At 37.8% G+C, this 22,810-nt stretch overlaps 1 protein-coding gene across 4 annotated transcripts in view; it reads right to left on the minus strand.

Annotated features, from left to right (window-relative positions):
- WWC2 (WW and C2 domain containing 2) overlaps nt 1–22,810 on the minus strand; it is a 131,241-nt gene that overhangs the window by 101,112 nt on the left and 7,319 nt on the right. Inside the window, exon 1 of one of the 4 annotated variants that reach the window (XM_061372114.1) lies at nt 5,418–5,437. The exons of the other annotated variants lie outside the window; for them this stretch is intronic. Coding sequence (XP_061228098.1) covers nt 5,418–5,422 — 5 coding nt within the window. The 5' untranslated portion in view covers nt 5,423–5,437. Of the gene's footprint in view, nt 1–5,417; nt 5,438–22,810 lie in introns of those variants that run through there. 4 annotated transcript variants of the gene reach the window in all.

Below are 22,810 nucleotides of genomic sequence, written 5' to 3' on the forward strand. Positions count from 1 at the left end.
GCAGTACTTGCTAGTACTTTCTCTAGACAAAACCTGTTCTTAAAAAAATATACCTCTTCCCCATATTCTAAGAACTGAGAAGACAAAATGAACATTACTATTTAGGTGCAGAGAAATGAGCATCTATTAAAATATAACAGAAGAAACCAAATTATGGAGGGGCTACATGCACACTTTCCTGGAATCTGGCTCATTTAACTACATACTTATATTTAACTACATTACAGAAGGGCATACAGGTGACTTGCCAGTAGTACAACAGTAGCACATAAAGCTTCCTCTGAGCACTTCCCCCAAAACACTTTCACTTAGCACAATGACACAGAAAAGGCACATATGATCAGCATCAGCTAATTTCTTATTTTGCAAAAGGATGACTGAAAGTAGTTAATTCTTATTTTGATCCAGTAGCCCAAGACAAGCAAATGTAAAAATGCAAATCAACTGATCGGAGAAAGGGATGTATAAATACAGGAAAAATGCTCTAAATTCTTCTCTAGACTTCTGAATTTATTACTCAAGTTGGACCTTGAAATCAAATTGATTCTTACCCAACTTTCTAAAACTATAGGTATTGTGACTGTAGAAGATCTATAAATACGTCTTCTAATCCCATCCCAAATAGCCTCCCAAACATGGATTTTAATCACTTCAGGCACCCAAGATCAATTTCTTCTATAAAACTCTGGGTTGCAATTAATCTCATCAACTTCAAAAGTTAGTTATCTAACCTGAATTACCCCTTCAGTTTCCCTAGGGAGGCTGATTCAGCACACCTGAATATTTAGATTTCCGTCTTTTACTAATGACTGCAGAAGGAGCCTGAAAGCAAGGTTCCTTAGACTATACAAGGTAAATAAATTTATTGGAATGAATACTACACCAGGCAGCAGAGTGCATACAGAATGGAAAAACACACCAAGCTCTAGTTCCATGTGTCAGTTCAGAGAGAAGCACTCACCCTCCCTACAGCTGAGGTCAGCAGCCACTAACAGCATGAAAGTTACATTACATTGGGAAGACAATTTTCTCTCTACAAATGACAGTGGCTTACGCTGGAACAGAATGCATTTGCTTTCTATTAATAACACTGCTGTCACTTTCCCAACTTTAAAAAGTGGTAACCGGGCCATTTATCTGTAGAAAGGGGCAGATTTGCATGCCTTTAAAACACCCTTTTGCCATATTCTTTGTTCATTCAGTTCTATAAACTAGCAAATCCTATGCACAACTTCTCTCTCTGTCTTGAAAAAGCTCATTCATGAGACTGTTGACAGGATTTCAGCTTCTAAACACCGTGTTCTTAACACAGCAGCGCCTCCTGTTCAGATACCAGACCAAGACATTATGTACAACCTTTGTATTGCTTAGGTACATTCTCTTTTAACAAGGGTATTATTAAGATGTACTGGCACTTTATTACAGGTATTATTTTGAAAGAGTAAGTAACTGGACATCAGTAACACATCAGAACACATCAAATAAAGAGTAATGTGGAGGCAGCCCCTGTTTTACAGTAGCGTGTAAAATAAACAAGTATGGTGCAGTTATGCTTTTTTTACCTTGCTCACAAGATGTGTGCAAGCAAATGTTAACAAATGTCTATATTTAAAAGACAAGCAAAAATGCACATTACGTTCTCTACACCAACACAGAATGACTAGAAGCAGTTCAAACTAAATGCCAACCCATTATTTTAATTATGAAAAATTATCAGTAATATTGAATTCTGCTGCTTTATGCCTACAGCCACTATCATGTGCATCATTAATCTTCTTGTTTTTATATTACATATGCATGCACAAAACAGTATAGGTTTACACTCAGATGTTATTAGCAATACTCTTTAACATTTACATGCAGCAGTCAGCACTACACTGACAGCATCATGCCTTCACCTTTTTGCACCACAACTGGATACTAAAAAACTAACTGCAGAGAATAAAGTCACAGTGGAGTTATACACTTTTAGGAGACAAGGATTTATTAACTCCATCAGTATTTCCTGGATACATTTAATGAATTTTCACTTGTTTTCTGGATTTCAGGTAATTTTGCCCCTGGGAATCCAAAGATGGGTAAACCCGTCAAATTAATATAAAAACAGAAACTTGAAATATGTGGGCACTGATTCTGTTATTCTAAAAAAAAACCCCACAAACAAACAAATTAAAAAACCCCACACCCCAAAACAAACAAAAAAAAACCCTCAACAAACCCAAACTATACAGGTACAGTATCATTCTTAACAGTCTGCAATTTGTGTCCTATCAGTATATTAGGCACTTGAATACTTATGAGACAGCAGACCTTAAAGAAATAACTTCTTGGGTTTTACAGGGGAATTTTGGTAAACAAAAATGTCCACACATGCAGATAGAGGATTATACTAAAAGACACACATAATAAAGTTTGCTACCTTACAGCAGCACCGAATGACTGGACACTATTTGGATGGGTACTACTAGAGGTAATGGGCTGTCACAGCTACTTTACAAGCACAAACACTTGAATGGCTTGTATCTTATTTACAAATGAGCTGTGGGCTCATGTAGACACCACTAACTACATTCAGTGCCCTTTCAGGGAACCTCTAAGACCTTGCAAAATACAATTTCCATTAAAAGACTCCTGTCTAGCTAGCCAGCAGCCCAGGTGAACACAATACTGTGTTCAGGAAGCACATGAAGATCAAGCAGAAACCAAGGTTATATTTACCTTTTTCTGACCTCGTAGGGCTTGAGAATTTTAAAACTTTTTTAAAGTACTGAGCAAGTGCTTTCTCTGTAATTTAGGCAAAGTATTCAAGGCTGCTTTGAAATGCTTTGCTGAAAAGGGCAATGTGCTGAACAGTCTTCAAGCTCCCAATTAGCCCTCCAGAAAGACAGCTGCATTAAAACTACCATGTGAAATGGCAATTTTGGCCAATTATCAGTTCTGACTTCTACTACCAAAAGGCCTTCCTGAAGACAAACTCACAGTTTCATAGACTGTACTATGGGACACAACTGTTCACATTCATTTAAGTATTGCTTAGAAATAACAAGCTGATACCTCACCAGTGACAGGGTTTGGAGACAAGCACTAACTACAGCAGCAAACTGTACTCCATTCCTCAAATGTTTTCCAGGAACTACTCTTCTTGATTTAGTTAACATTTAACTGCCAGGGCAAGGATGAAAACAAACCAAATAACCTTTCTGCAACCACACTATAACAAAAATCCTAGATTCAATATATTTATACATCACTTACTAAACCTGTAATACAAAAAAAAACCAACAAAACCAACAAACAGAAATCTAACTGAAGTTCTTAGCTTCCAGTGTCTATTATGAGTATAATGATTTTAAGCCAATTTAGCCATGTATTTACTAGAAAAGATGCACTATACATATCAACATGTTCTTTATAACAAAAAACCTACTGCCTGCAAAGAATTAACAAAAATTACTGTCCTTATTATTTCTTTATTTCAAAAGACTTATCTTCAATGCTTAAAAACCCTACACATCGCCAAGCTCCCTCAGCTTTAGTGCAATACAGAAAAGGATGGAAATCAGAAATCTTCAGGTCCTCCAAAGATTTTGCCTATTTCCTCCACAGAAAAAAAACACAAAATGAGGAACCAATGCCCTTCTCACACATGCACACACACACAAGAAAGGAAGCAAGTAGAGAACATACAGTATTTCAGTACAGGAGGCAGAAGATAAGGGGAAGCGAGTGCAAAGTGAATACGCTGCCTTCCAGCTTACCATAAGATGCTATGTGCATGTTAATGACTGCCATAAAAATACATTATAACAGCAATGAAGCAGAGCATAACTGCCTCTTCCCAGTCACAAAAGGGTTAGCATTAGCTCAATGTCAGTTCACTCTGTCCCTTCACAGGTGCTTCTGAAAAGGCACATAAACTGAATAGCTGAGACCCAGAAGGGGAAGAATGCTTTTGGGAAGGAAGGGACCCACACCCACTGGTTGCAGGACCAGGTCAAACTGCCTGCTGGCATGGGTTTTTTGTTTCCTTTTTCTTTTGATTATGATAAACTGTTTTGGCTTTCCACTTAACAATTACCATCAGTGAAGAAAAAACCCCACGCTGAACACAGCTATACATTTTGCTACATCATTTTATCATTGAAGGTACTGAAGGAAACCAAATACGTAAGTGAAAAGGAGAACCAGTATTTTCCAGCTCAGCATACCAGCTATTTGTTTTTGTAGGGCAGCCTTCCCCCCAACAAAATCATTACTTGTAATTTGTTTATCCCTTTAACATTGCCAAGTTCAATGCAAAGATGACATTTTGAAAGGTTAGCAGGGGAGGGGGGACAGAGGAGTGGAAATGGGTAATGCCACGGATTTTTTCGTTTTCTCCTGCGTTTTCTTTGACGCAGCAGTTGGTCCTACACTGGCCTGTAAGCACTATAATATTAGACACCTGGAATGTGAGGAATGTCTGATAACCATACCCTAGCACAAGGATAATTCCACAGCCATAAACCAATGATATGACCTTTGAGCCTTCCCCTGGAAAGCTCAAATGCAGTGACATTATGAAAAGGCTATTATGTGCAGTGTTGCTATAGGTTATTTGTATATACACAATTGTACAGTGATGATAGAAAGAAACCATGTTGTCATCAATTCAGAACACTGTTAAGAAACTCTGCTGTTAGTTTTAATACAAGTCCATAAACACCATGATATTTTTCCAGTAATTTCAAGTGTTCCCAATCCTACAATCTCTACCTGCAAACTTGACCTGGAAATGTTTCCTTTACATGTCTTGTACTGCCCTGCTTCTCATTTCATACATTATCAAACTATTCCTCTACAGTAAGAAGATGTACCTTGAGAAATACAGAAGTTAAAAAAAAAAAAAAAAAGGGAAAAATTACCCAAACCAGCCAACTAACCCAGTCAAGCACTGGTTTGTGAAATTCAAAAGAGTCACAAACTGCAATAAGTTCCATATGCAACTATGCAAACAGGAGCAACATCTGTCTCCGAAGCTTACCTTTAATTGAAGCATGATACAATAAACAATGGGAGGGAAATATCCATAGATTGGGATACTTTATTAGAATAAATCAAAACCTATGCACTTATAATAAAGGATTAAAACATTTATTCTGTTATTTTGGATGATTTGTCCAAATAGCTGTCAGGCACAAAGTATCAAAAGCAAACTTTGTGGCAGATAGTTAACTACTGAAGGGTTAAATATAGGGCATTTCTGTAGAGTGAAAACTAAATCTGGGAAAGACAAACGCATTTCAAAGAAAGAACACAGTCAAAACAATCATGATAGTTAATGTCAGCATTAAAGATCTGACCTATCCCTAACCTTTCCCCATTCCTCCTTTCTGTAATTTCATACACACACTAGAGAAAATCACCCCACTACTCACCTCATCAGCTACAGAAAATGATTTGGATTTTTTTTTTCTGTGAATTCGCCTTCACTCCTGCAAACACATGCTTGCCTTGCAAAGGACCTTTCAATTTACAGAGTGGATATTTAAAGACTCTCCTTGCCTAACTGCTCCTACTGAAGTCAGCAGGAGTGTTACCAATTTCCTGCTACCAATTTAAGTAGCAGGAAACTTAAATCTGTGACAAGCACTTTTGAGAAGTACCATCCATCTGAACATTTCAAATAACCTCACAAACATTCAACTTCAGTGCTGTGAAGCACTCCAGCCAAGTACACCAATCATTCCAGAAGCAGGGAAGAGTGAACTCGAGTTAACTGTCCAAGGTCACCGCCATTCAGTTACAGACCTACAAACTGCACCCAAGGGGAGACAGCACCCTACTCTTACATTATTCTTCATGTCCTGATTTCTAATTTCTCATCTAATCACTTGTTTGGTAACAATTTTTAACGCATACTTCGTTAAATCATTGTGTGTTTCGCAGCACGCCACGGCTCCTGTTGCAAAAAAGACTGAGTTAGATCAGAGCTCAAATCCTACATAACCACTTGGCCAACCTCTGGGCACTGGTAAACTATTTCCAGATGCTAAAGGAGAAATTTTCTAAATGTACTAATTTTTTAAATGGAAAATGAACAAACACTCCACTGATTTTATACATCTGCAAGCAGTATAATATTAAAAAAAAAGGGGGAAATATATTAAGAAACAAAAAGTCGAACAACCCTTGGTGCAAACAGTTCCGAAAGTTCTCTCAAATCACTTCAGTTGTGGTTTCATAGAAAACAGCCTCTAGAAAAAACTTTACATTCTTGAGAGCGGTGTTGGAAGCCCCGGTGTGAGTTACATATATATTAGTAAAATTGAACAAAACTGAAATAACAAATATATTTGCTTCATACAAATTAACACTGAACTTGAAAGTGCAAGATGCTGAAGTATCAGGGTGCTGGAAAAATCACAGTATTGTAAAACTGCAATTCTAAGATTTTAGATATATGTTCTCACCTACATTTAATCCCTCCCACCAATTATTTTAATATGCAAACCTCTTGTTTGCAATGCTTTTATTAAAATTAAACTGGTTTTCTTTGTATATTCCAAGACACTCCCAAAATAGTATTTATATTAAGCAAAATGAACGCAGAGCTCCTTTGGAGCCTCTACTGTTTTTACTTTTCTTTATTCACAATATTTATTTAATTAAAGTTTTAGATTACATTTCTTCCCAGTGGCAGTAAGGTTTTGAGGAATAGGAAACACACAACAATTATCCAACAGGAAACATTTAAGTGTTCTGCTGTGACTTCCTTCCCACACACCCACTCCCAGAAAAGACCTGAAAACAAAAAACCAAAACACCCCAATGCAGCAAATTCACAGCTTATCACACATCACTCTTTACAGAGTATGTTTGGCACAAACAGTTGCTCAGAGCAGGGGAAATACTTCCAAGGCAGCAATTTGAAAAGACTGCTGAGGAATTCTGTAAGATACTGCAAAAGCTAATGATGTACTTACCGAAGTACAGTAGAGCTGTCTACCTTTCCCACACGTGGAAAAGCACTCCTTTCATGTTTATCAGCAGTCTGCTAATAAACTGATCTAAAAATATTATTCTAATCCAGGTTAAAGAATTACTTCAGAGAATGTAGTACATATTAAAACCCAGTCCCTAGCCATGGTCGCTAATAATGCAGAGTAAATCATCATTATTTCCTCAAATAAGTGTATAAACATCAAAACAGTATTCACAATACTGCCATAAGTAACTGCAGTGTTTTACCAGTCCTGTCTTTCAAGGTGAATGCATATGTGAGAAGGCGAAAGAAGATGAGAATACCAGGACAAGATTATTTTGCACATTTTCAAATTCAATTGCTTAAGCTAACACTTGGAAACTCAAAAAAGGAAAGAGGTTATGCATAAAAATCTCTGAAAAGGTTTTGTACCACTGAATTGCTTTTAATTGGAGCAAGAGATGTTAAGTATTTTTGACAACACCACTGAAGAAGTCATTCAAAACTCACTGTGGATGGTTCTTTGAATAAGTTCACAATTCAGCAGAAGCTAAAATTACAGACATCTTATTTACAAGTTACAAGCAAAGAAGTATAAAACAAACCAGAAAACATCACCATGCGATTTCTATAAAGCCACTGTGTGATTACATTTTAATACTGTGTTCAGCTCTGATAGCCTTGTACTTCCACACCACAACATCTCACAAGTAAAACCATAGAGTGATACAAACAGGCAACATATAGAATGTAATGTAACTGAACAGACTAAGATTATCTATGTTGGGATTTGCTTACAGAATGGAAATACTAGACACAAAGAAAGGAACAGGCAGCATGTACTCTATTTCTCACACTACAAGGAGGCATACGCAGAAGAGTACGCTCAAAAAGTTCTGTACCACACACAATCGCATGTGGACCTCACTATCACACCATTTTGTCGAGTCAAAACTGTAACTGCTTTCAAAAACAGACAAAACCTACAAGGAACAGATCCACAGCAACAGCAAACATAATATTCCAGATACAATCATTTTCCTATTGGAGTTTCTACTCTAAATTCACTTCTACCACATGCAGAAAGAGGAAATAAATCTGCCACTCCTTACTTTCACAAGGCTGTTATGACTTGAAATCAGAACTCTGAAGACAGAAACCATGTCAGACACAGTACCTTGTCTTAAAGACTCTAGCTACTTAGAAGCTGATGACTTGATATTAATAAATAAAAAGACGCCAAAACGAACAAACAAACAAAAAGAAGAGAGGTGATATTTTTCAAGATAGCTACTGAAACAGCAGCATAGCTAAGCACTATGCCACCATCTTTATTCTTTGGCAACAGAAAGGAACACACAATAGACAAATCCTAAGAGTTCATTTACAATGATGAAAGTGCACAGAATGCTTCCCAGTGGGAGGAAAAAAGGAAAAGGAAAAAAGACTTCGGCCTTGTGCACACACTTCAAACGAGGCTCTTGTTAGAAAGTATTCTTAAAACTGCCTCATTACAGAGAACACCATGGAGCTACTGCAACTCATAAGCAAAGATATCTTTGACATCCCTTTAATATAATCTTATTTGATAACCATTTAGTTATTTTAACATTTTATAATGAGTCACTAGAGTTTTTCCTACCTTTTTTTTCTTCTGTTGAGTTAGAGTCACAAAGGATGTTTGGATTTGTTTGTGTTTTTTTTTTTTTTTAATATTACTTAAAGTTGACATTTCTTAGATTTACATTAATCCTAATTATTGCAAATAATATACAGTCAGCACTGAATTTTAGTAAAAATGGAAAACTAACCTAGTCAGGAGAATAGCAAGTTACTTCAGCAGTAGAGCTCCCACAAAGCTCACAGCAACAGGGTCCATCTTGAGTTGAAAGATAGTCACAAATAGTCTCCACTTCTGACTAAAAACATGGTACCAATTCTTTTCATCTGTCCTAGCCTTGTAACAACAGCCTGCAGTCCAGGCTTACCTTCATTTGGGCTGGTGGTCAACAGATTATATTCTACCTGGAAGTCAGCAAGAAGTGGACGACTGAAGGGACTTGCTCTGTTTAACATCTGTATTGATGATTTGGAGAAGGCATCAGAGTACACACTTATCTCACTTGTGGATGACAGCAAACTGAGGGGGAACAACCAACACTGTCAAGAACATGACCATCATTCAGAAGGGCTCAGGCTACAGGAATGGGCCAAGAGGAACCTTCAGAGATTCAGCAACAACAGATGCAAATGTCTCTTACAGTGATACAGGCTGGGCCTGATCAGCCTCCTGTATCAACAGGAGTATGGCCAGTAACTCAAGGAAAGCTGTTACCCCCACTGCTCTGCACACATTAGACTGCGTCACAAATACTGCATCAGTTCTGGCCTTTTCTTGTTCTAAGAAAAACAAACCGGAGCAAGTCCAGGGGCAGACCACCAGGATGGTTGGGAGCTGGAGCACTTGCCCTGTGAGGAGAGGCTGAGGGACTGGGGTTTGTTCAGCCTGGAGAAGAGGCAGCTTCACAGGGATGCAACATCAGCCTGCCCTTACCTACACAAGAATGTCTTCAGATGACTGCATCAGGCTCTCTGCAGGGGTGGGTATGGTGGGAGGATGAGAGAAAGCAGGCGTAAGTTAAAACAAGTTCAGACTGAATATAAGGAAAAAGCATTTTCACCATGAGGATCGGCGCACGTGGGACAAGCTAACCTGCAAAGTCGTACCTGAGTAACTGATCTCAGACCTGATCATACTTTTTTCACATAATTTTAAATCTTTGTGATCACCACCCTTACAAGCTACATGCACGCATACATATACAAGTGTATTCACCCCTGCCTTGCATTCCTTTCTTGGAGCTTAGAACTCCATTATCATATGTCTTGACTATGGAAAAATAATCTTCTTTACTTGCCTGTATCACACCAAATACCAAGGTCCCATAATAATTTAAGTGGATCTGACTACCACAGTTCTGCTCTTCCTTCATGCTAAATGTTCGTGCCCCTTCTCATTTACTTATGCTGGCAATCAGATGACTTCAAGTCAGTTCAAAGAAATAAACTAGTAGGAGATATTGAAATCTTTTATTTATTTTTTTTTATTTTATTTTAACCAGTTTAGCTGCCTAAGCAGTTCACTACTGGTACAAATGCCAATGCAAGAGAAAGCATGGAACCACTTGCAGTCCCAATTCAGATTTGTATGAACTAGTCATGAAACAACAGAGTTCCTAACTGACACTGAAACCCTGGTTCTTGACAGAAATTGTAGGCAGTACTGTAATATACATAATTACTACTACTTCTCCTACGATTAAGCTGTAAGAATAAGCATGCACAATTGGAGAGTGCTTAACTATCTTGTGCAAGTTTTACGTGGTGAAAGCTAGGAAGCTTATTTTGGTAGGTTGAGGTTTTTTTGGACTAACAATGAACCTCAACTAGTTACAAAGCTCTATTTCTGAGAAAAGGGAAGAAATTACAGAGAACAGTGTTTAATACCTGTTGTATTATGAAATGGAAATGCTTGGGCACTTAGGAAAATTGCCATTTATTTTAGTACCTTGATCTACTGCATACTTGAGTTTCAGAGTAGAACAGTGTAAATCAGTGAAGTGCCCAATCCTGCAAAGGATACACAACTTCACAGAATAAGCCAAGGGAACTTCCCCGTGCAGTCTCCTTTCATGCCAAAGACAAAGGCAGCCTTGCTATTGCCTTCAACAAAGTTAGAAGCAAACTTTGCATATGATTAATATTTTAGTTACCTAACTTTTGTCATGGCTGCCAAAATAAAACCTAAAATATTGCGTCCATTTGTGAGAGGCTTTGCTGTCACCATTTTGATGTTTTTTGCCAAAACCAGTTCCTTAATGAGTCTCTAGTAAGGAAAGAGTTTAAAAACAATTGTTAATGACAGTGAAAATTACAGTTCTGTCTTAAATACTGAGCAGAGGCACTTCCATAGAAAAATAACACCTAAGCATAAACAATTGATTAAACAGTAATCTCCCATGCTGTATATCTCTTTAGTACTGGAAGAGGCAAGTTGCCCTATAAGCAATGTTTCAGTAAATTCAGCTGACTAGAAAGCTGCAATTTCACAGACTTCTGGAATTTCTTACATGCAGGATTTTTAAATGATTACTTCATAAAAATCACTTTAAATATTTTCTTATATGTGAAGTTTTTATACAGCTTATGTAATGAAAAACCTCAACATTAGCTCACACAGTGGAAATAGGCAGTCATTCCTTGCCAAGATAAGCATTACATCTCCATTTGCCATTTATTATTCTTTTAAACTGAATAGAGAAGATTGCTCTTAAGAGATAGTCCAGATACAAATCTCTACTATCCAATTACTTATGTAATCTCTTTAAACTTCTCAATGGAAGTCTCTTACTATTCCTCATAAATCAATCTACATCATTTTGCTTTCGTGAAAAATCTTTAACATAAATATTAATACTCCGAGATACTATTTTTGCTCCAATTCTACATGATATCCTTAGGTTCCTTTGGGAAATTACTTCATGTATCATTCAAGCTTTTAAAACAAAACCTATCTACTTGGAATCTAGGCTTCTGACTCTCATCCTATACATATCAGTCACCTGAAACAATTTCCAGAGTATTGGAAAGCTTAAAAGTAGGCCCACTGTAATTAAATAGGTGTTAAATTTCTAATATGTTGAAAATGCCATTGGACTGCCATGCACTTCAGTGCTCTACAGTATATAAAGTAAAGCAATGGATACAAATGCAAGGACAACTAACATTCAGTCACAAAGTATAGGAGCATGGAGTTTGACCTAATGAGGAGACATTTCCCAGTTCATGACAGTCCATGCAATTCTTTTTTTGGCTGATTTGCGGGCACTTCGCGTGGCTAAAATTCTGGTTTAGAAACTACGTGAAAAGGTTAGGGAAGAAAGAGAGGAACATAATTATTCACAGTCCAGCAAAAATCTGTTTTATGCATTTTAGACTCTGGGGATTCCATAGTAAATTTAAGAGAAGAAGCTGGAATTTCCTGATCTGGCAAATATGACCTAGGGTGGGGGAAGGATAATTCTCAAAAGAGCTTTCAAATATAGGCTTGGAATTTTGCCAGACAGAAAAATGATTGATTTAAATCAGCCATAAAAAGAGAGATTTGATCTTCTGTCAAGTCTTTGAAATGGTAGAAGTTAACAGAAATCATCAGCACTGTGTGCCTGTTTAATGAAAAATCCATTCTTTTACATTTCTAAACATTTTTAACACACTTGTGAGCTGATCATTTCATGCTTTCAGATGTCAGTATACCAAGCATCTTTTTTTGTGCCGTGCTATGAAGTACTGAATTTTTACAAGCAAAAACATTAAGGAAGACAGGTAGGGTTTTGCAATAAAATAAAGCACTTTCTTTTCTTCCTAAAGGTGATCTACATAGCTCTTCACCGACTTTTCTAATATATGGTAATTTTGTCCTCTCCCAACCCAACTCCTGCATTTCATCAGTTTCTACACTGAACAAATATAATGGAAAAACTCTGCTCTTTATTGGAAGTCCAGGAGAAAGGGTCCAAATTCTGTTTTAATCCTAACTATTCTATGATTTCACTGCTTCATGCCAAAGATATACAAAGCACTTAATTTTGCCCATCACATTTTCTCTCCTTCCCTTCTGCTTTCTTTGTGTTAAAGTAATTGTACGGGGAGTGTCACGAGGATGGAGCCAGGCTCTTCTCAGTGGCAAACAATGATAAGACAAGGGGCAATGGGTACAAACTGGAACACAAGAGGTTCCACTTAAACTTGAGAAGAAACTTCTTCTCAGTGAGGGTGACAGAACACTGGAACAGGCTGCCCAGGGAGGTTGTGGAGTCTCCTTCTCTGGAGACATTCAAAACCCGCCTGGACACGTTCCTGTGTAACCTTATCTAGGTGTTCCTGCTCCAGCAGGGGGATTGGACTAGATGATCTTTTGAGGTCCCTTCCAATATCTAACATACTGTGATACTGTAATACCTGTATTTACAATAAATAGGTAACAAGGTCCCTGGGAACTTTAAAGAACTAGCGACATCCACCAAACGGTACTAGAGCAGTCCATGAGTACCAGTGGAGCAACAGTACTTAACATTTCTTAACATTACAGTATTTCAACCATCAGTGCAGCCTTTCAATACTTCAAGTATTACTTTAATACTTTCAATATTCCAGCTCCTTAGAGATATGAAGAGGGACATTTTACAAGGGCATGCAGTGACAGGACAAGAGATAGTGGCTTTAAGCTGAAAGAGGGTATCTTTAGATTAGGTATTAGGAAAAGTTCTTCACTGTTGAGAGTGGCGAGATACTCAAACAGGTTTCCCAGAGAAGCTGTGAATGCCCCCATCCCTGGCAGCATCCATGGCCAGGCTGGATGCGGCTTTGAACAACCTGGTTTAGTGGGAAGTTGCCCAGGGCAGAGGTGTTGGAACTGAATGAGCTTTAAGGTCCCTTTCAACCCAAACAATTTTAAGATTTTATGATCAGCATTTCTGCTTCAACACATACTTTTGTCTAGATGTCATTTCTGCCTTCAAAATCTAATCATAACAGCAAACATCTTTTCTTTAGAATCCCAATAAGGAAAACAAAACAAAAAACAAAACAAGCCCAAACAAAACACAATAAATGACCAAGCAAAAAAACCCCAAACAAACAAATAAAAAAAAACAAAAACAACCCACAAATGCTGCCACATTTAGTTTTTGATAATGACATTTGGCTTCATCTGACCAGAGCCAGCAGAAGAAATGCATCATCTTGTGCAAGAGACTAATAGAGTTTGCAAAGTAACTACCACCTTTATCCTCTTGTGTTTCCATGCCTGGATCCTTCTTCCCGTTGTCCCTCTAAAGCCAGCTGCTGAGAAGTATGCAAGGAAGCAGCAGTGCTTGGTGACCCTCACTGGCAGCCAAAGAATTAGTCTGGTTGATGGAGCATGGCAATCCACTGTGCCAGCTGAAAAAAAAAGCAGGCTGGAGTATTTTTTTGATCCTTTCACTGGACTTCAGGAAGACAAAATCTCTTCCTTTCACAAACCTGACGAGGAAGCTTAATTGATGTCCAAAGGGCCTTTACTGTACTGACACTCACTATGCTTAAGCTATAACCAAAGTCCTTTATGGGTGGCCTGAATACTTGTGAATAGGCTGTAACCAAGAATGTGCTGCAGTATGGATAACTGCTTCAGACAGTAGGGACAGAGGCAAAATGATCCATGTGGAGCGATGCTCTTGTGATACTTACATTAGGCAAAAAGACTTAACTTTGTTTCATTCACTAGTGCAGAATAAGATAGAGGTCAGAGGAACCCCTCAGCTGAGGTAGTGAAACACCCCAACCCTGACCTTCATATCTGTTTCCTTCTGTTTCAGCTTCCTCCAGCTACTATATCCTTCAGAACACCCCCCCCCAAAAAAAAACCCACAAAAAAAAAACAACAAACAAACAAACAAAAAAATACCCTGAAGGGGGAAAGCAATTTCCAAAGGCAGAGGTAGCCCAAAACACCACTTAGGACCTTCTAAACTCAGAGTTTTTGGGATCTGCAAAAGAAGGCCTGGCTAAGCATGTCTGGGGACTAAAAGCAGAAGTAACGCAAACTATACAGAGCAAATCATGCTCTTCCTGCCAGTTGCTAACAATCCTAGTGGTGTTGTTTAGCTACCAACAAGCTAAAACATATTGTGGACTTTAGGGTAGTGAAAAATGTTGCATTCTCCTGCTGTCATCACCCTTACCTACCTATTCCATGCTATTCATACAGATAAGAGTGATACATTTGAATAGGCTAAGACTCACTCTTTGCATCTTCTGCTTATTCACTCAGGCTATTTTCTGAATGAAAAGAGAAAAGATCGAATGCTAGGAACAGAGGGCACACAGGACATGGCAACTGAAGCAGGGAACTTCTCATTTCCCAACTGATAAGTTCCCTCAGCTCAGGTAAAAATCTGAGAGGAATTTATGGCGATTACAGATAGTCTTTGATTGGTTAGATATTTCTAGGGATCAGCACACTTCTCAAGGCTATCTAGAGGACAACAACTGTATTTCACAGGAATTTCTACAGCATTGGTTCTTTCCTGTCCACTGTCCACTTTTTCCGAGACGTTTTTCAAAATGTGCATTTTCAAAACTGAAACTTAGATTTTCCTCTTGCCTTGGGTTACGGCAGTTCAGGAAACAGGCCTGGGATGTCAGGTACCTCTTCCGCCTCATTCACTCAGGGAAGACGGCTTTTCAATAGCACCGAGTCATTCTGAGCCAGGAAAGGAGCTGGAATCTGATTCTTTCACATTCCAGACCAGTACACCAACTAACAAGCAATAAAATCTTCCCAGTCTTTTACACTCCCAAAAGGGCCTCTGCCAAACATTTTTCAACAAAGCAGAAGAATGGAACACTTTATACAGATTCACCAACACTGCAACTTCTGGGAAAAAAAAAGGTGTTTATTCAAATATTTCAACCAGCTTCAACTGTCACTTTGTCTTATGATATTCATTTTCTCTTTTTTCTTCTGCCCGTCTTGTTAGTGACAGTTCAATGAAACACCCACCTGTGGAAAAACATGGAGCACACTACTACTATACTGGTATTTTCAATAAAGTATTAAAGCAGTATTACTTTTGTACACCACTCTTATGGATGTCACTTGGAGCTTTCCTAATAACAAATGTATCTCTTGTAAATTAAACAGTTGAGTCCATCAACAACTATTAGTATAATAATTATTCATTACATAATTTACACCTTCTAGTGGAAGAATAATGCAAAATAAACAACTACATAATTTTTAGAAGCACCTCTGTATATTTTAGCTTGAAATGGCACACTTGTTTTTTAAACAAGAAAAAAAATAAAGATTGAATTACTATTCTTCCCAAAATTGTGAGAAACTAAGAAACAAAACAAACCATGCAGTATAAAGATGATTAGAAAATGCTAGGATCATCAAGAGCCCCATGTAATTTAAAGGCAACTTCAAGATAGCCCCCAATCAAACCAAATATGCAGCCAGCAGGCCAATTCTTTCAAGTATTCATCCGCAGGTAGTAATTTAAAAAACAATCACAGTGGTGAATAACAGCTGTTATGAAGTACAGCAAGGTGCCATTCAGGAGAGTTGTTTTCAATCATCCATCTCTGAAAGTGCCTTCTGGAACAAACTTTAAAATGTTGTCCCTTCCAAAGTCACATCCGATGGAACAGAAAAAAAATCATCACTAGATGCTTCCAGCTTTATATCATTTTATAGACACTACTGAACTGGACAGTGGTTGAGCTACTGTCAATATACTGCAAAACACCATGAGTAACCTCCCACTGCCCTCATGATTCCCATTCCAATACAGCACATTTTAGTCTCCTTGTCCTGCAGCTAATTGATCATAATCCAATTTTTCCATTAAAGGCACAGGTGTTTGGGATTAAGGACTTCATGTCAGGGTGCAGTAACAAGTTCTTTCCTTATATTTAAACAGATTACATCAACATATTACTTCCCTGAAACTAGTCCTTTTCCAAACTATAATGCTTAGTTAATTTAGTGATTTAACCCTGATGAAGCCACATTTACCTGGTAAATAATGAAGGAAAGGCCAGTTATAAAATCTTGAAATATTTGCTTTTAGTAATAGCAGGCCAGTCTTCCACAGAAAACACTTTTTCCCCTTAAATAAATAAAATGCACATGATAATGCTTCTTCAGGCTGTCTAGTCCAACATCCTGCCCAATGCAAGACAGCTCTGAAATCAAACCAGGTTATTCCAAGTCATGCCCACAACCACCCAGGGAAACCTGCTCTAGTGCTTTCCCACAAATTCCAGTCTATGCCGACATTTTTTTATTTTTGGTTCAGTAAATCACTGCAATTCCATTGTCAGTGGTACAGGTTGTATATTAGCCCCTCAGTTTCAACACAATGAACAGTATAAGTTCTACTTCTATGTTAAACTGTGGTTTCTATTGAAATAAATAAAAATCATCAGTTGCCTACTGTCACTTTCCCATACTTCAGCATCTGCACAGAAGACCAAAGTCAGTCTTCATTTCCTATGCATTCTGTACCTAATTCATCCTTACTCTCCACACCACCCAGAGACTGTGCTTTCACAAGATGCCTTCAGTACCAAAGCTAGTTTAATAAAGATGATCCATCTTTTCAAAATAAATAATGATAAAATTTAAAAGAAGGAAGGTACATTCACTTTTCACCTATGTAGCAGTATTACAAGCTTTTAATATTTTGGTATGATCTTTAACAGGATTTTTTTTCATCTTTACTCTTGATTCTTTTAAGCCTTTTTACTCTGGTTCGCAGCTCAGTTGTACAAACAGCTGTGCAGTTCAACCAAAGGTTGTAATCAAAATATCCCATCAGAACATCACCATCAAGGTTATAAGAAATCTTTCATAGTATCTGAATGTTAACTGTGTTCATTATCAGTGCAACATCATCTTTAAACATCACAACACGTCTTAAACAGATGTGTACTAGCCACACCTAAGGAAAAAGATGGCATTCAGATAAAGTTCTAATACTGGCCATTTTAAAAACCCTTTCAAGTAATGTATTACAAAATAGCTATTTATGACAGCTTATTCCCAAAAGAAACCTACTACCTCAATAAGCATGACAGTACTGCCACAAGGAGGGCCCTCTGATAAGTACTGTCACTCCTCAACATCAGACAACTGCAATGAGTGTTTCGCAAGACCTTCAGACAGCTGGCTGAAGCTGTTTAACTGTATAGTACATCTGCCAAATTGAGAATCTATACTCTTCATGCATTTTTTAAATACTAGCCACATTAGGCACTACACCTATGACCAGAAAGAAGATACCATACAACTTTTTAGCAAAACCTGGCTGACCGAAAAAGATCATGAAATGTCAAGTATTGGAGGTTCTAAAGATTTTTAAATACAAAACCCTTAACTGTCCTACATTTGTCCTCAAAGCTTATTTTCTTGCCCAAATCTTGCCTGGAAAAATAAAATTTTGATTGCTTCCATGTATGCTGGGCAAATGGGACAGCCAGGTCCTGACTGCAAACCAGTAACCTGCCACAGCATGGAAGTCCATGGCTCATTTAGATTATTGTACACCACAATAGCAAGTGAGGCAGAACAACCAAACAAGCAAACAAGAAAATAAGCAAGAACCAAAAAGCCTAATCCATATCACCCTAATAATTTGTTTTGCTATAAGCCATTACCCCACTAGACTACAGTCTCATTAATTCAGCTAAAACAGCAGTGTAACCAATTAACAACCCCCCAGCAAACCTCAAGCTTTACTTCACTAAAGCCTTTCTCTCAAAGAGTAGATAAAAAAAAGAGAGCCTAGGGATTATAAATAACAGAGGAAAACCAGAGAAGAACATGCAAGTTCAGAAACTTGAACAAATAATCTGTTTACAGTGTAAGTTCCTGCGTATAAAGCCTTACTCTAGTAGTAAACCACTGACCATGCCAGGCTGACTAAAAGGCTTATGGTGTTTGTGTGCTTTGCTGCATCCCATAATTTCTCTAGTCATTTGAACACTATTTCAGGAATGTTCTGTAGAGGTCTCAAATGATTATTCACATCCATAGCATTCTACTATTCACCAGAATGACTGTAAATGTTTTAACAGTTCATTTGAGGCATTGCAATACTCACAACATGACTGAAAGATGTCTTTACTTCTTGTCAGATTACTGTCTTGAGTTGCTTCCTCTTACATACAATCATTTACCACTCAATGCTTCAGCAAAATATTCCAAATTATCCTTTTTCATACTGTAACTCAACTAATGCAGCACCTCAGCTTGCCATTTCTGTGCACAACAAAGCTGGCAACTGCAAAAGAATGTGTGAAATATGAAAAACTTTGGCAAATCTCCTACTGTCCAGGAACATTAAGGTACAGAAATGAAGAAGAGAAGACCTCAATTTCTGGGGCTTCTCTACAGGTCTACATTCCAATCCAGTAAATCAAAGGGAACAACTGTTATTTACTTCAGAAGGGTGAAATTCAAGTCAGATCCTCGGAGACTACATCAATCTGAGCAGTATCTTGTTTTCTTTATTACACTCCAGCTCCATGGACATCCCAGTTTTGGTTCTGGCAGTTTGTCACTGTTCACTCTGGAATTTAGGACTGAAAAGTTTTGTGCCTTAAACTCATACTGCAGCTTATTTTACAAATCTGTCCAAGAAAAGTCCATAGCACTTCAAACTAGAATTGCTCACCACTGTTCAATTCTACCAAAACCAAAAAGGAGGGGTAAGCGCAAGTCTTTGCACTTCACATTAAAAGCCTCAAGCAACACAAAAGCAATATACCATTTAGGTCCACTAACTGCAGATAAGAATACTGGAAATGTGATTAAAATCAAGGCAATACCTCAGAAAAAGCACAATTACACATAAAGGTCAGTATTATATATTGCAAGGCCATACTTCAAAATTTATCACAAATTACAAGATGGCATAATGTGTTAAGTCAGCACTGACAGAAAGAGCTGAAAAGAAATTTATTTTTATTTTTGACAAGATGTGAATATACTGAATATACATTGTATAGGTCTTGGGAATATGGGAGTCAGAAGGAAAGTAGGCTTAGGTACAACTGGGAATATATCCATTCCAAGTGCACACAAAAAGCACAGTTAAATCCCACACAGTCCTTATGGCAGAACCACAATCTAAATTCCATCGAAGTTTTAAGAAACTAAGAAGTAATATGTTTGTATGTTTCTTCCCAGATGTAACTTCTGAAGTAAATAAGATACTAAACTTCCAAACTTCTGAAAGCTGGTGAGTTTCTCACAGGATGCTTGCTGTGTCTCTTTAAAAATAACAAACAGTTTAAATTATGTTATTTGGTGCTGTACTATGAAACTATGTATACAAAGATACCTCACCATGGGTATTCACAGTGTAACTGAAGACAACCAAAATGTTTCAAGATTTAAACCAAACCCCAATTAACAATACACATTTGACAAGAGAAGTATACTTGAGTGTTGGACGATATACAGAACAGAAATGTCACTTAGCTCACAAGGAAATTTTGTATCACATTCACTTTAGACAAAAATACCAAAGATTAAATATAGGTTAAAGTACCTTTATAAGCAACAGTAGCCACAGACTATTTCACAAAGTCCATTACATGTCCCACTTACCCCATAGCCCTCCCAAAAGCAAGATAAAAACAACATTCAGATGTTCCCTGCCTAGTTCAGCTCCCAGCTACTCCAGCCTTCCTGAACTATAAACCCTTCTCCATCAGAGCTTCTCTCCACTGAATCCTTGTGGAATGGAAGCCAACCAGCACCCGCTGGTTGGGCTTTGCATTGGTCAGGCTACAATGAGGACAGCAGCTTGCACCCCAATGTCCTACAGACCAGCATGGCTCATAAACAGGAGTCAAATGACAGGGTGGGACTGCGATCATTTGCTAATAACAGCATTTAAAAAAATCTAGTTCATAAATCTGAATTACATCTTTTTCTCTGACGCACAGTAACTGTTTATTAACCAGAAAGTCCCGCAGGGGGTTTATTTGTAAGAGAAATTAAGAATTTTCATAGAGACATTTCATTAACACCAGTGAAGAGGCCGAAACTTGTAAGTTTACATAAATATTTTTAGCATAACCAAGGAAATCTGAATTAAGAATGAAGGGACTAGGCTTTGAATAAAAGTATTCTTTCTCAATCAGATCATCAGGCCACGAGACAGGCATATCTGGACTAGACTACAGTTTAACAATTGACGGTATTAAACAAAGGAAAAAACCCACCCTACTGTTTCCTCATCAAGAACAAATAAATGCCTTTCCCTGACAATTTTCTGCAGTCCACCACAGACAACGAACAAGGTTAAAATGCCCACTTTTTCAGCCGAAGGGGGTCATACCTTCTCTTCTAGAAGTATTAAAAAGACAGATAGCAAATCACCCTATCCTCCAATGACCAGAAGTGTCCCGGAAATTGACAAGCAGAAGCAATCAGAATTGTTTCTCCACAGTGTGATCCCAATAAAAACACTGCCATGCAGCTATATGACAGAGGACACCTGTGCTTTGGTCAAATCCTGTTACTTGACAAGATGTTACTAGGACATACGCCACACTAAGATCATGCGCTGGGCATACTTACTGCCATATGGCATGATGTGCTCATACACAATCTGCAGAATATCAAAAATTCATCTGCCTCATGATAGAAATACCTGCACCTTTGTCAGACATTCCCAGCTCTATAGGGGAGGTAAGCTCTTAAGAGCAACAGGGCAGGCACTGAATCAGAGTAAGAATTCTTCACAGGTCAGATCTGTAGGCAGTAAGATATGCCTATCTGGACAAGACTCCAGTTTAGCACTTAAATTAACTTTGAAAAGAAACAACATGCTTGTAAAGTACTGTTCCTTCATTAACAACACAAGAAAGCTGCCAACAGAGTGTCCTAGCACAATTTAGTTAAAATACAGACTGTTCTAGATCTTTTCCTCTAAAAAGAAAAAAAGTTTGGTATTTCTAGACACTTAAAGCCTAACTGTTAGAACAAACAGGGTATTATGGAAGGCATCCCAGTATGGTTGTCCTTTTTGTTTTTCAAATAAAGATTGAAGTTTGAGTTAGTGAACTGAGAAAAAGTACAAACATACCAAAGCTAGTTCAACATAAAGTATTGTATAGCACAAAGCAAGAGTATGCAGAAATTTTAATTTGCTGTCCCAAAACAATACATCTTTACATACCCAAACAAGTACTTCAAATACAGTAGGTATCAGGGTTGATGAGATAAAGTTGCCTTTCTTCAAGTACTAACAGTATCCAAGTTCAAAGGATAGCATCTGATCTTGTTCTATGAGACGCAAATGATTGTTTCAGTTGACAGAATATATTCATACAGTGACAGACCGTCTGTAGCCCAGAAGTCCTAACCAACAAAAAAAAACCCCAAACAAAACAAATTAGCCTTAAATAGAAGTACAAACAAGGAGGGGTGGGGGGGTGAGGGGATGGGGGGTGGAGTGAAGGGGAAAAGAAGCAATCTCTCCCCCGACAAGCACTTCCATTAACCTTTTAAAAATGAGGGCCAGAGATTGACTTAATAGTGTAGGAACTTCACCATCACTAATGGTTTTGCAAATAAAGTGACTGTGAAGAGCAGTAATATTCAGCAACACTCAAAATGTGATACTTAAAAAGACCCAAACCCTACATCCACAAACCAAAACTCCACTAAATCAACACAAAAGGGAAAACATAAATACTGTATCACTCCCTCTTTCAGCCAGTAACAGCTTCTTTCAAATGAAGGACAAGTCTATTTGTCCATACAGATGACTCCCTCAAATATATGAAGACAAATGGTTCCAGCTTGTTTCACACAATAAAATACTCAAAGTATTGTATTATACCATCATTCTGGTGAGACACTTTGCAGTAGAGTCTAAACTGTGTTTTTGAATAGTTAAGGAAAAAAGCTGCACCAAAGTCAAAGAATCTCTGATCTACTTTCATAGATGGCAGAAATTAGCTACTCATAAGCGTATTGTCAACAGCAGCACATTACTGGAAAACAGGATCTAATTCTGCAACTGCATAATGATAAAATTTCTCTGGAACAAGAGCTTCACAGTAACAAACATTTTAAAAGTCAGTAAAAAGTCTGTAACACCATAAAGGTTTCCTGCTGACAGAAAACATGTTTAGCATCAAGATGGCTGGAGCAGCTGTACCGCTGGTTCACTGCAATGCAAAGGTGAACAAAAAGACACACGCAAGAAAATAATT

This window comes from Neopsephotus bourkii, unplaced genomic scaffold (genome assembly GCF_033783945.1).
Source record: "Neopsephotus bourkii isolate Nb327-2 ecotype Australia unplaced genomic scaffold, CSIRO-AGI_Nbou_v1 NB_168, whole genome shotgun sequence".
Taxonomy (NCBI): domain Eukaryota; kingdom Metazoa; phylum Chordata; class Aves; order Psittaciformes; family Psittacidae; genus Neopsephotus; species Neopsephotus bourkii.